The sequence below is a fragment of the Squalius cephalus genome, assembly GCF_949319135.1.
Source record: "Squalius cephalus genome assembly, chromosome: 24".
Classification (NCBI taxonomy): domain Eukaryota; kingdom Metazoa; phylum Chordata; class Actinopteri; order Cypriniformes; family Leuciscidae; genus Squalius; species Squalius cephalus.
The window spans coordinates 725,148-743,645 of NC_137145.1; the positions used below are offsets into that span (position 1 = coordinate 725,148).

General features: G+C 41.7%; 1 protein-coding gene across 1 annotated transcript in view; it reads right to left on the bottom strand.

Moving 5' to 3' along the window:
• Positions 1–140: 140 nt before the first annotated feature.
• The window catches only part of LOC307152251 (NHL repeat-containing protein 3-like), a 31,113-nt gene continuing 12,755 nt past the window's right edge, over positions 141–18,498 (bottom strand). The window contains exons 5-7 of the mRNA XM_079860732.1: positions 3,025–3,116; positions 2,768–2,880; positions 141–475 (exon numbers count right to left, since the gene is read on the bottom strand). Coding sequence (XP_079716858.1) covers positions 235–475; positions 2,768–2,880; positions 3,025–3,116 — 446 coding nt within the window. The 3' untranslated portion in view covers positions 141–234. The remainder of the gene's footprint in view (positions 476–2,767; positions 2,881–3,024; positions 3,117–18,498) is intronic.

Here is an 18,498-nt window from a genome sequence, read left to right on the forward strand (position 1 = left end):
TGCGAGAAATAAAGTCAGAATTGCGAGAAAATCTCGTAATTACGAAAAGTTAGAATTGCGAGAAATAATGTCTGAATTGTGAGAAAATCTCGTAATTACGAAAAGTCCGAATTGCGAGATAAAACTCGCAATTTCCTTTTTTATTTTGTTATTCCGTGTTGGAAACAAGCTTGGTAAGTCGCTCACGGTTTGATTGACAGGTTCCAGCTATAATCGTTATAATCCAGGAAACCTCTAAACACCGGCGGCGCTCAGCGGAACGAACTTCTGGGCCTGACCGGCTCCGATCTCGGCCACGTACAGATCAGAACTCTTCAGGTCCAGGTCCACCAGGTGTGGCTTCACATCTTCAGCCAGCTCAATGGTGCTGATCACCTGACACTGACCGATGATGCCGATGGGCGGGGCCTCCAGCAGAGTGATCTGATTGGTGTTTAACTGGGCCACCACTATGTACTTCTGGTCAGGAGTGAATCTGCGGGTCATAAACACAGAACATCTACAGTACGCATTCAGAAGTCCAGATCAGGGCTCGTCAGTCCTTTACATCCACAGAAACACAAATACCGTCGTCCTACAATTCAGAAGGCTCACTTATTTATCTTAATCTAATTTTGTTATTTAATTTAAAATGTATTTATTTAAAATAAATAAGTAAACAAAACAGTTTAAAATACCAATTAAACAATAAAATGTTTAAATATTTAAATTAGATTAAAATAAATAATAAACAATACATATTTGTTTAAATCTTAATATTTTAAACATTTTATTGTTTACTTTTTATTTTAATCTATTTATTTAAAAACCTTTTTATTGTTTTTATGTTTATTTTAATATTTAAACATTTAGCTGTTTATATTATTATTATAAATTCTTTTATATTTATTTATTTAAAACATTTTTTATTATATACTTCTTTATTTTAATGTAACTTTCATATTTATTATTTATTTCAAACATATTTGTATCGTTTAATTACTGATCAATCTATATTAATCTAATTTTAATTTTTTTATTTTAATAATTTTTATTTTAATTAACTTTAAATGTAATTATTAAAGTATTAGCTTTAATGTTTTTATTTATTTATTTTACTCTGTCATCAGAGCCCTGGGGCCTCATTTATAAAACTGTGCGTAGGAACCTTACTAAAAGTTTAGGTGGATGCTGCACATTGGTGCTGGTTGAGGAGATTCCCCCCTTCTATGTAAAGCGCTTTGAGTGCCGAGAAAAGCGCTATATAAATGTAATGAATTATTATTATTATTATAAAAGTGTACGTGCGCCCGAAAGCCAAAAATGGCGTACGCAAAAAAATATTCAGACTTATAAAACCGTGCGTACGCCAGAACCTGCGCAGAATTCACTTTATAAATCCCAGTCAGCGGAAGATTGTGCGCACATGCGTCTCCACCCCGAAATAACCATATATGGAGCTTACAACGCCTAGTTTTACTATGCAGATCCTCATCTACATATCATTTGCATATGATTATTCATCCACGTGATAACTTAAACGGCAATCTTTTCCACTTGCCGAATTGTTTTTTTAATTGATTTATATTTTTAATGGAAACAGATAGGCCTTGGGCATTATTTGCACGAAACTATTTTCTCAGACAATCTGGTATTATCATGATAAGCAATTATCTCTGTGGTTAAAACATTAAAGCACGCCACAGGAAAAGTGTTCAAAAACAATCGCATCCACAACAAATATTTCTAATGATTGAATTTAAAAAAATGTTGTAACTTCAGTAATGATTTCATGTTTAGGTGTTTAACTCCATTAATTTGAATGGCATATTTAACCTAAATGTTTATATCAGAAGTATTTTATTTATTTAAACTGTTATTTGCGTCAGTTTCACTAAACGGCTCAACACGCTGCCGCGGACATTTAAAGGTGCATTGCGCAAGTCTCTGAGTTTTTGCAGAACTATGCCCCCTTCTGGCGACACACGAAACTGCAAACCAGAGTTGTGCACGCGGTTACATGGAGTTTGCGTTGGGGTTTGGGATGAACTAGAAGCCGGTCTCTTTGAATCCATCTTCTAGGCTACTTTTGCAAAAGTCGCTCGAGTTGTCTTCGCTGATGCGGAGAATGGCGGCGAATACACAAACCTGCCAGACATAACCAGGTGAGCGTGAACGCGCATGACGTCACGCCCAGTCGATTCCGTCCCGAATCCCTCTTATTTATTTTACTGTACAGGATTATACAGGCAATCGCAGTGATCATAGAAGGGCTCATTCAGCCCATCAGGCAATTGTTTAAGCATGTATGGGTTAGAAAAACGGGTATTTTTAACATGAAAAGTTGCTTAATGCACATTTAAGAAGGAATGGATATTTGCTTCAAGTGACAGGCTTGGTGATCGAAATTTTATTTGTATAATCTTTCTGTATATGTTTAATTTTCTTTAGATTTTCTGTATAAAAGTGACCAAAAATACATTTAACTCCAGCTCACCATCGGTGTCGCCAAAGTGCTCCATCTCCAAAACGTTCGTACGCATGGGTCAGAGTTTGCGTGCAGGTGCGCAAATTTTCCCGTCAAGTTTTTCTTTATAAATCCCACCTTTTGCGCAGGAACTGGCGTACGCATGTTTTCAGCCCCGTTTTGTGCGTACGCAAGCTTTATAAATGAGGGCCCCCGGTCTGCAGTACCTGACGGAGTAATCATTTTAATTTTAATTAACTGTAACTGTATTTATGCAAGTATGAGCTGTAATGTTTGTGTTACTCGTATGATGTGAGTCACCTGATGGAGCAGGGCGCGTCGTCTTTAAAGCAGCTTCCCCACGACCCGAGCCAGTCGCCCGTCACGGAGTTAAACACCTGGATGCGCTTGTTCCCTCGGTCTGCGACCCACACCTGAACACACACACACAAACACACACACACACACACACACACACACACACACACCCACCCACTGACCCTTACATCTGAAGACTGAAGGAGAGACCGGAAATCTTTTGATTGCAGAAGGTTGAAACAAAAAACAAGAACACAAACCCTCTGATAGCGGTCGACCGCCACACTGTGAGGGATGTAGAACTGAGCCAGTCCTGAACCTCTCTCTGCGTGCATCCAGAGAACCTGCAGATCTGACACACACACACACACACACACACACACACACACGCACGTCTATATTACTAACAGGAGACTATCGCTCTACACTGGCCAAGAGGGGACTAGTGTTTCTGGTCATTTTGAAGAAACAAAAATGACATACAAAATTTTCTTTTTATATTATTTTCATAATATAACTTCAAATATGCATTTTTTTATTTAAAAAAAAAAACACGCCAAGATGGGATCTGCAACTCTGACCGATGTCTACCTATCCAACAGGGGACTCCCATAGCCTGCAATGGAACTGTGTGTGTATGAACAGTGAAGTGAACTGGCAGTAAAGTCTGGCTTCATTATGTTACTTATATACAGTATATATATATATATATATATATATACACATATATATATTGAAACATTTAATTATGTTAACATTGCAGATATGCTCACTGAATATAAACCCAACAGATCACTTAGATCACTAGGATCATATCAGCTAGAAACACCAAGGGTTCACTCTAAGCATGGCGAATCTGCTTTAGCTATAATGCTGGAACAGCTTCCAGAGGAGATCAGATGTGCTCCTACAGTATCACATCCACATCCAGACTCAGAACACTTCTGTTTAGCTGTGCATTTACTGAATGAGCACTGTGCCAATGCTCGTCCGACTGTTTTTATTTAACACGGGTGTAACGAAGGGTGTAGAGTCAGCTCAGTCGGGACTGTGAGACAAGTCCCTCTGGTTTATGGGTTTACATTGTAATAGAAACACACTGATTTGTTATTATGGCAGTAAGTGTTTTCATTATAATATGTATACAGGCTTTAAACCTTTGAAAAATATATATATAACCCTTCAGGACTTCATTAGCTCTGTATAGTTTAACAAAGAAATGTTTGACCCAAATGGGTATTTTTGCGTCTCTGTTAACGTTGAGATTTTGACAGCTGCTTCTCCCAACATGCTTTTGGTAAAATGAATGGACACAGCGACCCCGTAGACTTCGACGGAGACCAGTGAAGTCTATTAGAAGCACTTTCCCGGTGACAGCCGAGCGCACTGCGCAGACTCAAACTGAGCTTGACGACGTAGATGTGATGAGAGCAACCTGTCTAAAAGTTGGAAGTCTTCTGGTAGCGGTGCCAAGAGAAATCCAAATGTCATATGAATTCACCGAAGTATTTCCAATCCATCAAAACGTTGCTGAAATATTTTGTTCTGATGCTTTCATGGATTCTCTAAGGGCTTCTCCCATGACTGTACGCCTCCACGTCCCCCGATTGCCTGCGAGCTTCTCTTGACTATACGGTCATTTCTCTACTGTGCGACAGAAAGTTGCGTGGTCATGACACAATCGTTAGCCTATCTTTACAAAACCATCTGCTACTGAGCCATAACGTGAGATATGAGGTAATGGAGCTTTTTATGCATTGTCGTGTTTCTTTAGAAATAAACAGTGGACAAATAGAGTCTTTAAACGCTTCAGATGTAAAGTTATTCGCTGTCAAAGTGACGCCAAAATGAATGGCAGTCAATGGAATGCTAACGGAAGGTGATGGCTTGTAATCTCCCTATAGGAGGAACGCTTTCCGGATGCTCACACACAAAATATTATGTTGCCATGGAGAAGATCAGTCAGCCATGGCTTACACCTGAGCTGGGGTTCTGTTTTCCCTTTTGTTAAGGGATTAGTTCACCCCAAAATTAAGATTTCCTGATAATTTACTCACCCCAATGCCATCCAAGATGTGCATGTCTTTCTTTCTTCAGTGGAAAAGAAATTAAGTTTTTTGAGGAAAACGTTTTAGGATTTTTCTCCACACAATGGACTTCAATCGCAAACAAAATGTTGAAGCCCAAATCAATGCAGTTGATGTGATGATGTCATGCCCAGTGCGTTCCAGTCCAGCACAAGACCAACAATTGTGGTTAAAAAGTATATAAATGTTTATTTTTTTTAGAAAATGAGTGATGGATTGGCTAGATAAGGCCCTATTCCTCAGCTGGGATCGAGGAGAGACATTTGAAGCACTTTAAAGTCCTTTGAAACTGCATTGATTTGGACTTCAACATTTTGGTTGCCATTGAAGTCCATTGTATGGAGAAAAATCCTAAAACGTTTTCCTCAAAAAACTTAATTTCTTTTCCTATTACACATCAAACTAAGATTGCTGTGGGGAAAAGTAAGACTGTTAAATTAGCACTTTTTAACATTCGCTCACTTAAAAATAAATCACTTCTAGTCAACGACTTAATAACCACAAACAACCTGGATTTTATGTTTCTAAATGAAACCTGGCCAGAAGACAGCTGCAGTGCAACAGTCCTCAATGAAACATCCCCTCCTAACTTTACTTTTATGAGTGTCTGCAGAGCTGTTAAGAGAGGTGGGGGTCTAGCTGCTCTTTTTAAAGATATCTATCAATGTAAGCAAATATCATTTGGGAATTACCTGTCTTTCGAATATCTGGGTATTGTGTTAAAAGGTGCTCCACGCATTTTACTTATCATTATTTACAGGCCTCCAAAATACTCTTCAGCCTTTGCTGAGGACTTTACAGAACTGTTATCAACAATTACCTCAGAGTTTGACTGTTTTGCCATTGCTGGAGATTTTAACATCCACACAGATAGTGCAGAGAACAATATGGCAAAAGAAATCAAAACTGTTTTAAAAACTTTTGATCTAACTCAGCATGTACATGGACCCACACACAATCGTGGACACACTCTAGATTTACTTATCAGTAAGGGTCTAAACATTTCATCGATTGTTATTAAGGATGTAGCGCTGTCTGATCATTTCTGTATTTTCTTTGATATATTGATCTCTCCTGCCACTGAAGCGAGATCTGAAGCGAATACTAACAGTGCTAGTGCTACTCGACCTCAGTGCTGCATTTGACACTGTCGATCATAACATACTTCTTGACAGGCTGGAAAACTGGGTGGGGCTTTCTGGGATAGTCCTAAAATGGTTCAGGTCATACTTAGATGGGAGAGGTTATTATGTGAGTATAGGAGACCATAAGTCTGAGTGGACATTCATGACATGCGGAGTCCCTCAAGGCTCAATTCTTGCGCCACTCCTGTTCAACCTGTATATGCTCCCAATGAGCCAAATAATGTGACAGAACCAGATCTCCTACCACAGCTATGCAGACGACACACAGATCTACTTAGCCCTATCGCCTAACGATTACAGCCCCATTGACTCCCTGTGCCAATGCATCGATGAAGTCAACAGCTGGATGTGTCAAAACTTTCTTCAGTTAAACAAAGATAAAACTGAAGTCATTGCGTTTGGAAACAAAGATGAAGTTCTCAAGGTGAACGCATACCTTCACTCTAGGGGTCAAACAACTAAAAATCAAGTCAGGAATCTTGGTGTGTCTCTAGAGTCAGACCTTAGTTTCAGTAGTCATGTCAAAGCAATAACTAAATCAGCATACTATCATCTGAAAAATATTGCAAGAATTAGATGCTTTGTTTCCAGACAAGACCTAGAGAAACTTGTGCATGCTTTCATCACCAGCAGGTAGACTTGTAGTCAAGACCGACTAAACCGAGACCAAGACACTACCAAGACCAGAGTGTATCGAGACCAAGACAAGACCAAGACCAAGACCAAGACAGACCAAGTCGAGACCAAGACCGAGACCACGTCGAGACCGGAGGGGGAAAAAAACAGACTAGTGTTGAAGCTACGCAATAACTTGTATGAATTCAAGAACAGCAGCATACTAGGGCTCAGCCGCAGTTTACATTCAATACATATTAGACAGTATTACTTATTACTAACAATACAGACAGACCATGTTGTGTGTGTGACTGTGAGCTCACTATACATGTTTTTGCAGACTGGGTGATATGTGTAGCAATTGCATGACAGCTGTTACTGCACTATTAGAGGATTGAGACTCCCTTAACTTTTGTGTACTGTTGAGGACTGACATGACTGGTTCATCTGACAAAACATCAACACCTCCAACACCATCTTGCTCCTCCAACTGTCTAAAGAATGAGAAATATGTAACCAATTGAAATTATACTTAATGTGTAGATGAAATCGTAACATCAAATTAAAGATACACAATTATAAACTAGCAATTTCGTCTAGCCTACATCTGACAATTTTGGGTTCAAACACTCCCTGCACACCACACATACTTAACAGTGTTAAATTTGAAAAATACTGTTCGATAGAACTGCTTTGTTACCACAGTATCTGCGTGCTTCCTCAATGACGTTCCACATTTGCAGCTATCCAACACGAAAATGCATGCAGTAAGCCTTTCACAATATTTTCTTCAGATAACTCCAAATTTCTCCCACAGACTGGACTTGATTTTTAATAACGTATTGTCGACAACTTTACAATCTCCACTGGCTATTCTTTTCTTTAACTCCTCAGCATCCATCTCGACGACTGCAAGCAGATCGCGCGCGCGCGGTTATGATGAATTTTTAAAACTGAAAGTAGCCTTGGTAACGTTACGTTATAGATCCTGGGAGGGCGTGGCGCGTGGGCACAAATGAACAGATGTCGATATTAAATTATTTTATCAACTTGAAATTATTATTATTATTTTATTATTTTGGCTCCTGCGATGGGTAGGGGGGCGGCCCATCCCTGTGCGTTGAGCCGACCAGATGAACCAGTTGTTTCCAGTGCTGACGGTCTTGTGCCAGCTGCTCTGCATCCTCCATAGCAACTCCATGTTGTTGGAGGTCGCCCGCAAGGACGTCAAGCCATCGGGTGCGGGGTCTACCTCGTGGTCGTCTCCAGCCTGCAGCCTTCGGATCAAACTGGAGAATGGCTCTTGTCGGATGGTCAGGAGGATGGCGGAGGACATGGCCAAACCAGCGGGTGCGACGTTGCGCAGCCAGGCAGGATGCTCTGGGCTGGCATGTGCGGGCTCTAAGCACTTGATTGGAAACCCGCTGGGGCCACCTGATGTTCTCGATGGTTCTGAGAGCCCTGCTATCAAAGCCATCTAATCTTGCAGCCAGTGTCTTATTTAAGGGCCAAGTCTCCGAGCCATAAAGCAGGATGGAGAGTACTGCTGAGTTGTAAATCCGGATCTTCGTCTTGCGTGAGATGGTCTGGTGCCGCCAGAGTGGTTTCCAGAGAGACTGCAGGGCTGACGCAGCCAGGGCTCTTCTGCGGGTAATTTCTGGTTTTAGGTCCCCGTTGTCTGTCACTATGGATCCCAAATACACAAAGTTCTTGACAGGCTCTACAATGTTATTGCCAAGCCGCAGGGAAGGTGGATGCGGTCCATCACCGACATACATGAACTTGGTTTTCGTCCAGCTCACCTGGAGGCCAAGCTTCTCAGCCTCTTCACTGTATATGCCCAGAGCGTCTCTCAGCTGGCTGTAGGACGTGCTGAGCAGGATGGTGTCGTCAGCGTACTCCAAGTCAGTCAGGTGGTAACTGCCGAAGTTCACTCCGGGGACCCGCTCACAAACCCTGGACATCAGATGGTCAATGATGCAGTTGAAGAGGTCAGGAGCAGCCACGCAGCCCTGGCGAACGCCACTGGAGATGGGAAACCAGTCTGAGTCTCTGCCGTTGATACGGACACAGCTCTGAGCGTTGCTATAAAGCAACTTGAACAGGGCAATGATCTTGGGTGGTGCTCCAAGGGCATGTAGGATACTCCACAGTGAAGTATGGCAGACGGTGTCAAAGGCAGCCTTAAGATCTATGAACCCGATATAAAGATGGCGATCTTTACGGAATTCATAGGTCTTCTCTATCAGCAAGCGAACGGCGGAGATTTGGTCTGTTGTGGAGCGATTAGGCATGAAGCCAGCCTTCTGGGGACGGCGGCTGCTTCTGATGGCTGGGAGAGCACGGGTGAGCAAGATCCTGGTAAAGAGCTTGCCGGGGATGGAGAGAAGGGTAATGCCTCTGTGGTTGCCGCAGACTAGCCTGTCACCCTTACGTTTCCAGAAGGGCAAGATGACTCCTCTGGTCCAGTCGCTGGGAATCCTCTCTGTCTCCCACACCTCATTGAATATGTGGGTAAGCCACTCGACGATGCTTTCACCGCCTGATTTTAGCATCTCAGCGGTTATTGCACAGATGCCGGGGGCTTTCCTGTTGTTAAGTTTTTCCAGAGCGGCTCTGACTTCCTCAGGTGTGACAGGGTCTGTACTGCAGACAACACTAGGGGCTGCAGCGTTAGCGGCCGATAAGATGGCGGGATCAGCCGGGGAGGTACCGTGCTGCAGAAGGAGGCTGAAGTGCTCTTTCCAGCGTTCGAGGCAGTTTGCTTCAGTTGCTATAAGGTTGCCATCAGAATCTTTCACCAGGGCTGTCTTGATGCGTGGGCCATTACGGGCTTGGCGCAGCAGACTGAAGACACGGCTCATGTTGTTGTTATTGGCCGCGGACTCAAGGTGTTTAGCTTCTGCTTGCCAGAACTTCTCCCTATCCTCAGCTATAGCCACATTGCGCTGGCGGTTCAGTCGCTGATACTCCGTCAGGTCACCTCGGAGCCGGGCCTCCCTCCGCTGGTCAATGATGTTGCTTGTCCTCTCTGATATCCAAGGCTTATTCGGGGAAGGTCGAAAGCATCCAAAGACATTGTGAGCTGACTGGATGACACTTTCCTTGAAGGTCTTCCAGTCCTTCACCTTGTCGGTAGCCAGGTTATCAAAGGTGCGGCGGATGGCGCAACTGAAATATGTGGCGATGTTTGGATCACTGAGTAAGGAGGAGTCCAGGCGAGGCTTAGTCTTGGTGTGCTGGTTGGCTCGCAGCTTTAACTTAAGCTGGGCCACCAGCAGGCGAGATACAGGCATATTTTTGTAGATGTGTTCCTAAAAATATGCATATATTTTTACGTTCGCATGTGATTGTTTTAAACCCGTGTTTAGACCCGTGTTTCTCCCGTGTCCGACCCGACCCGCACCCGTATCCGACACAGTTGAGCGAGACCTAGACAAGACCGAGAGATCCGAGACCAAGACAAGACCAAGACCGACGAGGCCGTGACAAGACCGAGACCACGTAAAAGTGGTCTCGAGACCGGTCTCGAGACATACAACACTACCAGCAGGGTGGATTATTGTAATGGACTCCTCACTGGCCTTCCCAAAAAGACCATAAGACAGTTGCAGCTCATACAGAACGCTGCCGCCCGGATTCTGAGCAGAACCAGAAAATATGAACATATCACACCAGTCCTCAGGTCTTTACACTGGCTCCCAGTTAAATTTAGGATTGATTTTAAAGTATTATTACTGGTATATAAATCATTCAATGGCCTAGGACCTCAATACATTGCAGATATGCTTACTGAATATAAACCCAACAGATCACTAGGATCATATCAGCTGGAAACACCAAGGGTTCACTCTAAGCATGGCGAGTCCGCTTTAGCTATTATGCTGGAACAGCTTCCAGAGGAGATCAGATGTGCTCCTACAGTAGTCACTTTCAAATCCAGACTCAAAACACTTCTGTTTAGCTGTGCATTTACTGAATGAGCACTGTGTCACTGTTCGTCCGACTGCACTGTACTGTATTTTATTTTTTATTTTTCTAAACTGTTTTAATTATGCTTATTTCTTTTTATTATTTTAATTTCTTCTATGTAAAGCACTTTGAATTGCCATTGTGTATGAAATGTGCTATATAAATAAACTTGCCTTGCCTTGCCTAGGAATCAATTTTTTTTAAATAATCCAACAGATTAAAACAAATCAGCACATTGTTATGGATTAAACTGTTCTAAGGGTTCAGTAAACATCGCCTTTTCCAAACAAACATGCTTCCTATAGTTGCTGAGATTGAACAGTACTTCGCCAACTGTTTGGCCCTTGTTTTAGAAATCCCCCCAATGCAAAGTCCACGGATCGCCAGCCTGTGTACATGACCTAGACTACCAAACACTACACACACACACACACACACACACACTCGGATCGCCAGCCTGTGTACATGACCTAGACTACCAAACATTACACACACACACACACTCGGATCGCCAGCCTGTGTACACGACCTAGACTACCAAACACCAGCACAATAAGCCGGCATCTGTACCCAAGGTTCTCAATGATCGATATCAATGACTGATATTTTAGAGTCTTAGAGCAGTAAGAGTCCTCCATAAACAAGTCAAATGCACATGACACCTCAAATAATGTAACTTTTTTTCCATTCTGAGAGATTTTAACAATATCGGGTGTATTAGCAATTTCTAAAAAAGTGTTTGCAGGGGAGTTAAACCACTTAGATTGTACAGTAGTGTGTTTAAAGATCTGCTCACAAGATCAAGGATCAACAAATCATTGACTTTATATGAGCAGACAGAGGCAATCAAGAATATAATGTTTTTTTAATAATTTGACCAATACATCGAACTAAGGAATACAAAATACTACAATTTACACGAGTAAATATGCGTATAACAATATAAACAGTAAAAATAATACAAGACTAAACGAATAACGAAAATGAGAGAGAGAGAGAGATCGGAAAATGAGAGAGATGGAGAGGATGAGCGAGCGAAAGTGAAAGCAACATGTGCGATCAGAGAAAGATCACAGTCAGGCAAAAATCACAGACAGTAACCTTCTGACAGACAACAAGGAATCAAATCACCTTGAAAAAGGGAATAGCCAGCCTTAAACAGCATTTAGATTTCGATACTTGCATGTGGTCTGTTGTGTTGAGGCAAGAAAGAGTGTGTGTAGTTCTGAGTGAAGGCGTGCGTGTTCTCCCGTGTCTTCCGGTTTGAGCAGACTCGCGTGAAGTTTTAAAGGTTCACCGAACGTGAAGTTACCAAAGACATGATTCAGAGTTCATCTCCCTCGTGGAGGGAGAGGCGAATATGAAAAATAAAACTTAGTAAAGAAAAGAAAACGGAGATGAGAGCTCCCTACGGAGCCATGGAGCCAGAAATTCTCTCAGACGAAGTGCTCGTGCGTGTGTCCTTAAGGAAGAGGGAATTTCAAAAGAGTCTTTTTCTTTGAGTTGACGTTGCCGGCTGACGTCCGAAGACGAAGACGAAAAATAAAGAAAGACTTAAAGAAAAAGAAAAGAGAAACGGAGAACGCTCCCTAAAAGGGAGCCATGGGTCTTCTCACTGACGAAGAGGGTTCGCAAAAGTGTTCTCACCGAAGATTTCCTGAGTCGGTCTTTTATGGAAAAGATGGGCTCTGTTCGCGTGAACAACCAATGAAAGTCCAAAGATCTGAAGCGGGAAAGCTTCCTTTGTCTCTGGGGAAACACCCACTCGAGTGAGTTATGGTGTTGTCAAAATTCAGCAATTATATTCCAGCAAGATTGTACACACAGAACAATACATTTTACTGTAATTTCCTATGTATGAGTGGTTCAGTCGAAACAAGACGGTTAAACACCAAGGATGAAATATAAAACAGCTAAGGTTATAACGTTACAATCAAATGCACGATTATAGGCATTTAAAGTTCGATTCACACACTGTCAAGCCATGATATCGGCTACTATGACACAGGGAAATCAAATCCATGTTTATATATTTCTTAAGTGGCTATACATATAGAAAATATATGATTGCAGGGTTTATTCCTCTTTCTTTGTCAGAATTCAAGTGAGAGTTGTGTTCCCCTTGAAATTCCTGTTGGGGGGTCATAAACTTTATGACCTAGCAGAAGTAATGTTACAGGAATGTGATCCTGTTAGGGATTCAGTCTTTAGAAATACACTTAAGATTCGAAGTTACACACCAGAAAACCACACCTCTATTATCAAACAAACTAACCACACATGTATAATGGAATTGTACATATATTAAAAGGATATTTCTATCCTAAGTTAAACACAAAGGTTTGTGTGTTTGTGTGTGTGTGTGTGTGTGTGTGTGTGTGTGTGGACAGAAAGTTTCGTTATCTCTTTGTGGGTCTCTTTGAAGCTCCCCACAGGGGAAGAAGAATGTTGGTTTCAGCTTCTAGAGTGTCTCTGAGATGCAATAAGTGTCGGGAGAGCTGTAAAAGTTGCCACAGGCGCAGACCTGGCGTCTCTGGGGCTATGAGTTACATTTACAGGTTAAACGTTAAAAGTTTTCCCAAAATTTTCCCAAAACGCTGGCATCATCACAGTTCAGCATGTTGGTGAGGTGGGACTGTCTTGTGGCTGTGTACTCCCACATGCTCCAACTCCAAGCCCCCCATCCTGTCTTTTCTGGAAGATAAAACATCTTGTGGAATGTGTGTTGACACAAAGCCATTTCCTGACCACGCTTACGGTTTTGTTGTCCATTTTGCGCAATACTTTTTGCGGAATGGACATTTTCAAAAAGATGTTGAATTTTAGAAAACGTTATGTCTCTTATTGCTTGCACTTTTAGATTAACAGGAAGAGGTGAAGCGTCAATGAGATCCAGTCTGGTCATAAACTGATGTGCCATGTCTGTCACTTGCAGACTCCACTCTCCGGCGATGTTAAACTTGTGGCCCAGATAGTTGTAGGTCTCGTGTCAAGTGTACACTCGGAGTGGCTGGTCCAAGATGGTAAAGGAGGGGGGTTGGTCGGCCCTGGATCTATACCAACGGTTGCCACCGCTCCTCCTGCACATTTACTGCGCTTTACTTGTAAGCCAGACCATGTCAGGAATCTATCAGTGCATGACATGTTTTTAATCACGCCTTCATCTCGGGATGCAATGACCACATCATCAGCATAGCCCTGGACTGGGTTCGGTGACAGGACGTGGGGCGGAGCATGTGCACAGAGCCATTTTAGCCACTGATTTATTGCAATGATAAAGTTCACAGCACTCCATGGACAACCAGTTTTGATTCCGACCTCCAGTGGTATTGGTCTGGTGAGGTCTTTTCCACAGATCACTTGTAGGTAGGAATCACAATATATATCTTTTATTATGTCCACAAAGATCTTAGGGAGCTGTATATCTTTCAATGCATCAATCATGACTCTATGAGGCAATGTGCCAAAGGCATCTCTGAAGTCAAGGAAGGCAATGTACAACTTAGCAGATTCATGCTTAACATCGTCAATGGCAGTTTTTAGGCAAAAAACATGTTGCCTTGTCGCTCAATTTAAGCTTTTTTGTTTGTTAGACAGAATTCCAGTATCAACCAGCCAAGGTAATATTCTTGAAAGCAGACACTTCATAAAGACTTTGTATACAGATGGCAATAGAGAGATGTCCCTCCATGTTGAGGGATCTTCTGGTACATTGTCTTTCTTCGGTATTTCTATGAATGAGTGCTCCCTTCCATGAACTACGGACTTTGCCATTAACCAAACAGGTGTTAAATATGCTTTTCAATATGTAGCAAGATGTTTGCTTTGTGGCTTTAAGATTCTCATAAGTAACACCATCTGAACCACTGGCTTTGTTATTGGGCAGATTTAAAATTACTTTCTCAATCTCTTCTATTGGTAAAGGAGGGGGGTTGGTCGGCCCTGGATCTATACCAGCGCCGTAAACGCCGATGTCGGTGGCGGCGACTCAGTCATTATGTTGTCTAAGTCATTATTCCACGGCGGTAATTCAAGCGTGATAGTGGTTGGATCAGACTGGCATTTTTTCCGATAATAGTTGTACACTCGCTCAGTGTTACCAGTATCTAACGGTGGCGTGGGAAACATGCAGTCATTTAAGATAATATCAATCGCCTTTGCTCTACGATGCTGCCATAGATAGGTTAGTTTGTTTTTGTCCTACCTTTTGAGGGTTTCTCTGGTGCTGTCGTGTGGCAGACGCAATAGCTGGCTGTATCACCTCGCGCACGTACCGCAGTTGTTTTTCAATCCAATCGGTCGGGTTTGCAACAGGGTTTGATTTGGATCGCGCATAATCATCAAGTGGCAAAGTCCTTAAAATCCGCACTACATACTTGAGTAACGGTAGGCTAGTCCAAGTTGTCCTCCATCTGTGCGTTTTTAAGGCACCATTAAGAACTGTAAACAACTTTGACCACTTCCTGAAATCTCCGGTGAGTAAGGCAAGGCAAGGCAAGTTTATTTATATAGCACATTTCATACACAATGGTAATTCAAAGTGCTTTACATACTATTAAAAATAATCAGAAGAAATAAGAATATACAAAACAGTTTAAAATAAAGAAACGAGAAAGAACTAAAAATAATTAAAACAGTTTAGAATAAAGAACAGTTTAAAATAAAGAAACGAGAAAGAACTAAAAATAATTAAAACAGTTTAGAATAAAGACTAAAATAAGACACAGTATAAACAGTCGGACAAACAGTGACACAGTGCTCATTCATTAAATGCAAAGTTAAACAGATGTGTTTTGAGTCTGGATTTGAATGTGACTAATGTAGGAGCACATCTGATCTCCTCTGGAAGCTGTTCCAGCATAATAGCTAAAAGCAGACTCGCCATGCTTAGAGTGAACCCTTGGCATTTCTAGCTGATATGATCCTAATGATCTGAGTGATCTGTTGGGTTTGTATTCCGTGAGCATATCTGCAATGTATTGAGGTCCTAGGCCATTAAATGATTTATATACTAGTAATAATACTTTAAAATCAATCCTATAAGTAACTGGCAGCCAGTGTAATGACCTGAGTACTGGTGTGATATGATCATATTTTCTGGTTCTGCTAAGAATCCTGGCGGCAGCGTTCTGTATGAGCTGCAACTGTCTTATGGTCTTTTTGGGAAGGCCAGTGAGGAGTCCATTACAATAATCCACCCTGCTGGTGATGAAAGCATGAACAAGTTTCTCTAAGTCTTGTCTGGAAACAAAGCATCTAATTCTTGCAATATTTTTCAGATGATAGTATGCTGATTTAGTTATTGCTTTGACATGACTATTGAAACTAAGGTCTGACTCTAAAGACACACCAAGATTCTTGACCTGATTTTTAGTTGTTTGACCTTTAGAGTGAAGGTATGCGTTCACCTTGAGAACTTCATCTTTGTTTCCAAACACAATGATTTCAGTTTTGTCTTTGTTTAACTGTAGAAAGTTTTGGCACATCCAGCTGTTGACTTCATCGATGCATTGGCACAGGGAGTCAATGGGGCTGTAATCGTTAGGTGATAGGGCTAAGTAGAGCTGTGTGTCGTCTGCATAGCTGTGGTAGGAGATCTGGTTCTTTCTCATTATTTGGCTCATTGGGAGCATATACAGGTTGAACAGGAGTGGCGCAAGAATTGAGCCTTGAGGGACTCCGCATGTCATGGGCGTCCACTCAGACTTATGGTCACCTATACTCACATAATAACCTCTCCCATCTAAGTATGACCTGAACCATTTTAGAACTGTCCCAGAAAACCCCACCCAGTTTTCCAGCCTGTCTAGAAGTATTTTGTGATCGACAGTGTCAAATGCAGCACTGAGGTCGAGTAGTACCAGCACCGATAATTTGCCTGAATCAGTATTTAAGCGAATATCGTTTATTAACTTTATGAGCGCTGTCTCTGTGCTGTGGTGCGGTCGGAAACCAGATTGAAAATTATCAAAGTATCCATTTGAGTTTAAGAATTTGTTCAGCTGGTTGAAGACAACTTTTTCAATGATCTTGCCTATGAAAGGAAGATTTGAGATCGGTCTATAGTTGCTTAATATGGTCTTATCCAGATTGCTCTTTTTCAGGAGGGGCTTGACAACTGCAGTTTTCAGGGAGTATGGAAAACTCCCAGAGAGAAGTGAGGCATTTACCAGTTCTAGAAGATCTGCTTCTAAACTGTTTAACACACTTTTAAAAAAAGATGTGGGAAGTGTGTCAAGGGCGCAGGTTGATGTTTTAAGGTGCTGAACGGTTTCTTTCAGAATTTTGCCATCAATTTCTTCAAAATCAGACATAGTAACTACTTTCTCAGGTTGTAGTCTGATCTGACTGACCCCAGGGCAACTCAAGGATGTGCTGATCACCTTTCTGATATTACTGATTTTCTCAGAGAAAAAGGTAGCAAACTCACTACACTTGCTGTCGGAGAGCATTTCACTGGGAATCTGGCTTGGGGGATTTGTTAGTCTGTCGACAGTAGCGAAGAGATTTCGAGTATTATTTAGGTTTCTGTTTATGATATTGGAGAAGAAAGTCTGTCTAGCTTTGCCTAGTTCCATATTGAAAGCACGAATGGTGTCTCTATAGATGTTATAGTGGATTACAAGTTTTGTCTTTCGCCACATGCGCTCTGATTTTCTGCATTGTCTTTTCATAATTTGCACTGCTGTTGAGTTTCTCCAAGGTGCTTTTTGTTTACCATTCTTCCTGACTTTCACAGGAGCAATATCATCAATTACATTTTTAACCTTCGAGTTAAAAGAATCAAGGAGAGAATCAACCGAGTCAGCAGATATGCTCGGTCTTAGGGATATAGCCTTCATAAATAGTACACTAGTGTTCTCATTTAGGCATCTCTTCTTGACAGACACAGATCTAACTTCAATGGCAGGAGAGATCAATAAATCAAAGAAAATACAGTAATGATCAGAGAGTGCGACATCCTTAATATCATTCAATGAAATGTTTAGACCCTTACTGATAAGTAAATCTAGAGTGTGTCCATGATTGTGTGTGGGCCCATGTACATGTTGAATCAGATCAAAAGTTTTTAAAACAGTATTGATTTCTTTTGCCATATTATTTTCTGCATTATCTATGTGAATGTTAAAATCTCCAGCAATAGTGAAACAGTCAAACTCTGAGGAAATTATTGATAACAGTTCTGTAAAGTCTTCAGCAAAGGCTGGAGAGTATTTTGGAGGCCTGTAAATAGTGATAAGTAAAATCCGTGGAGCACCTTTTAACACAATACCCAGATATTCGAAAGACGGGTAATTACCAAATGATATTTGCTTACATTGATAGACATCTTTAAAAAGAGCAGCTACACCCCCACCTCTCCTTCCAGCTCTGGAGACACTCATAAAGGTAAAGTTCGGAGGAGATGTTTCATTGAGGATTGTTGCACTGCAGCTGTCTTCTAGCCAAGTTTCATTTAGAAATATAAAGTCCAGGTTGTATGTGCTTATAAAGTCATTGACTAGAAGTGATTTATTTTTAAGTGAGCGGATGTTTAAAAGTGCTAACTTAACAGTCTTGCTTTTTGTGTCCACAATCTTAGTTTGTCGTGTGATAGGCACCAGATTAGATGGGTTTGCTGTACGGCTTTTAAAGGCCTTAGACTTTCTAACATGTGAATGAACAGATGATACAGGAACACTGGGTTCCCGCTTGTTCTGTAAACATTTGAGAAAGTTACTGTTATCACAGCGGGGACCCGGCACAAATCACTTGGAGCTGGTATCGGTTGATTTTGTAACACCTTGAGCAGACGGTGGAAGTTGTGGGCCCTGGCGTTGTGGAAGGGGCCTTAATGCTCGGGGAGGAGGGGGAGGGGGGAGAGGGCGAGCTGCGCTCATAGACTTTGGTGGTAGTGATGTTTTTCTGGTTGATA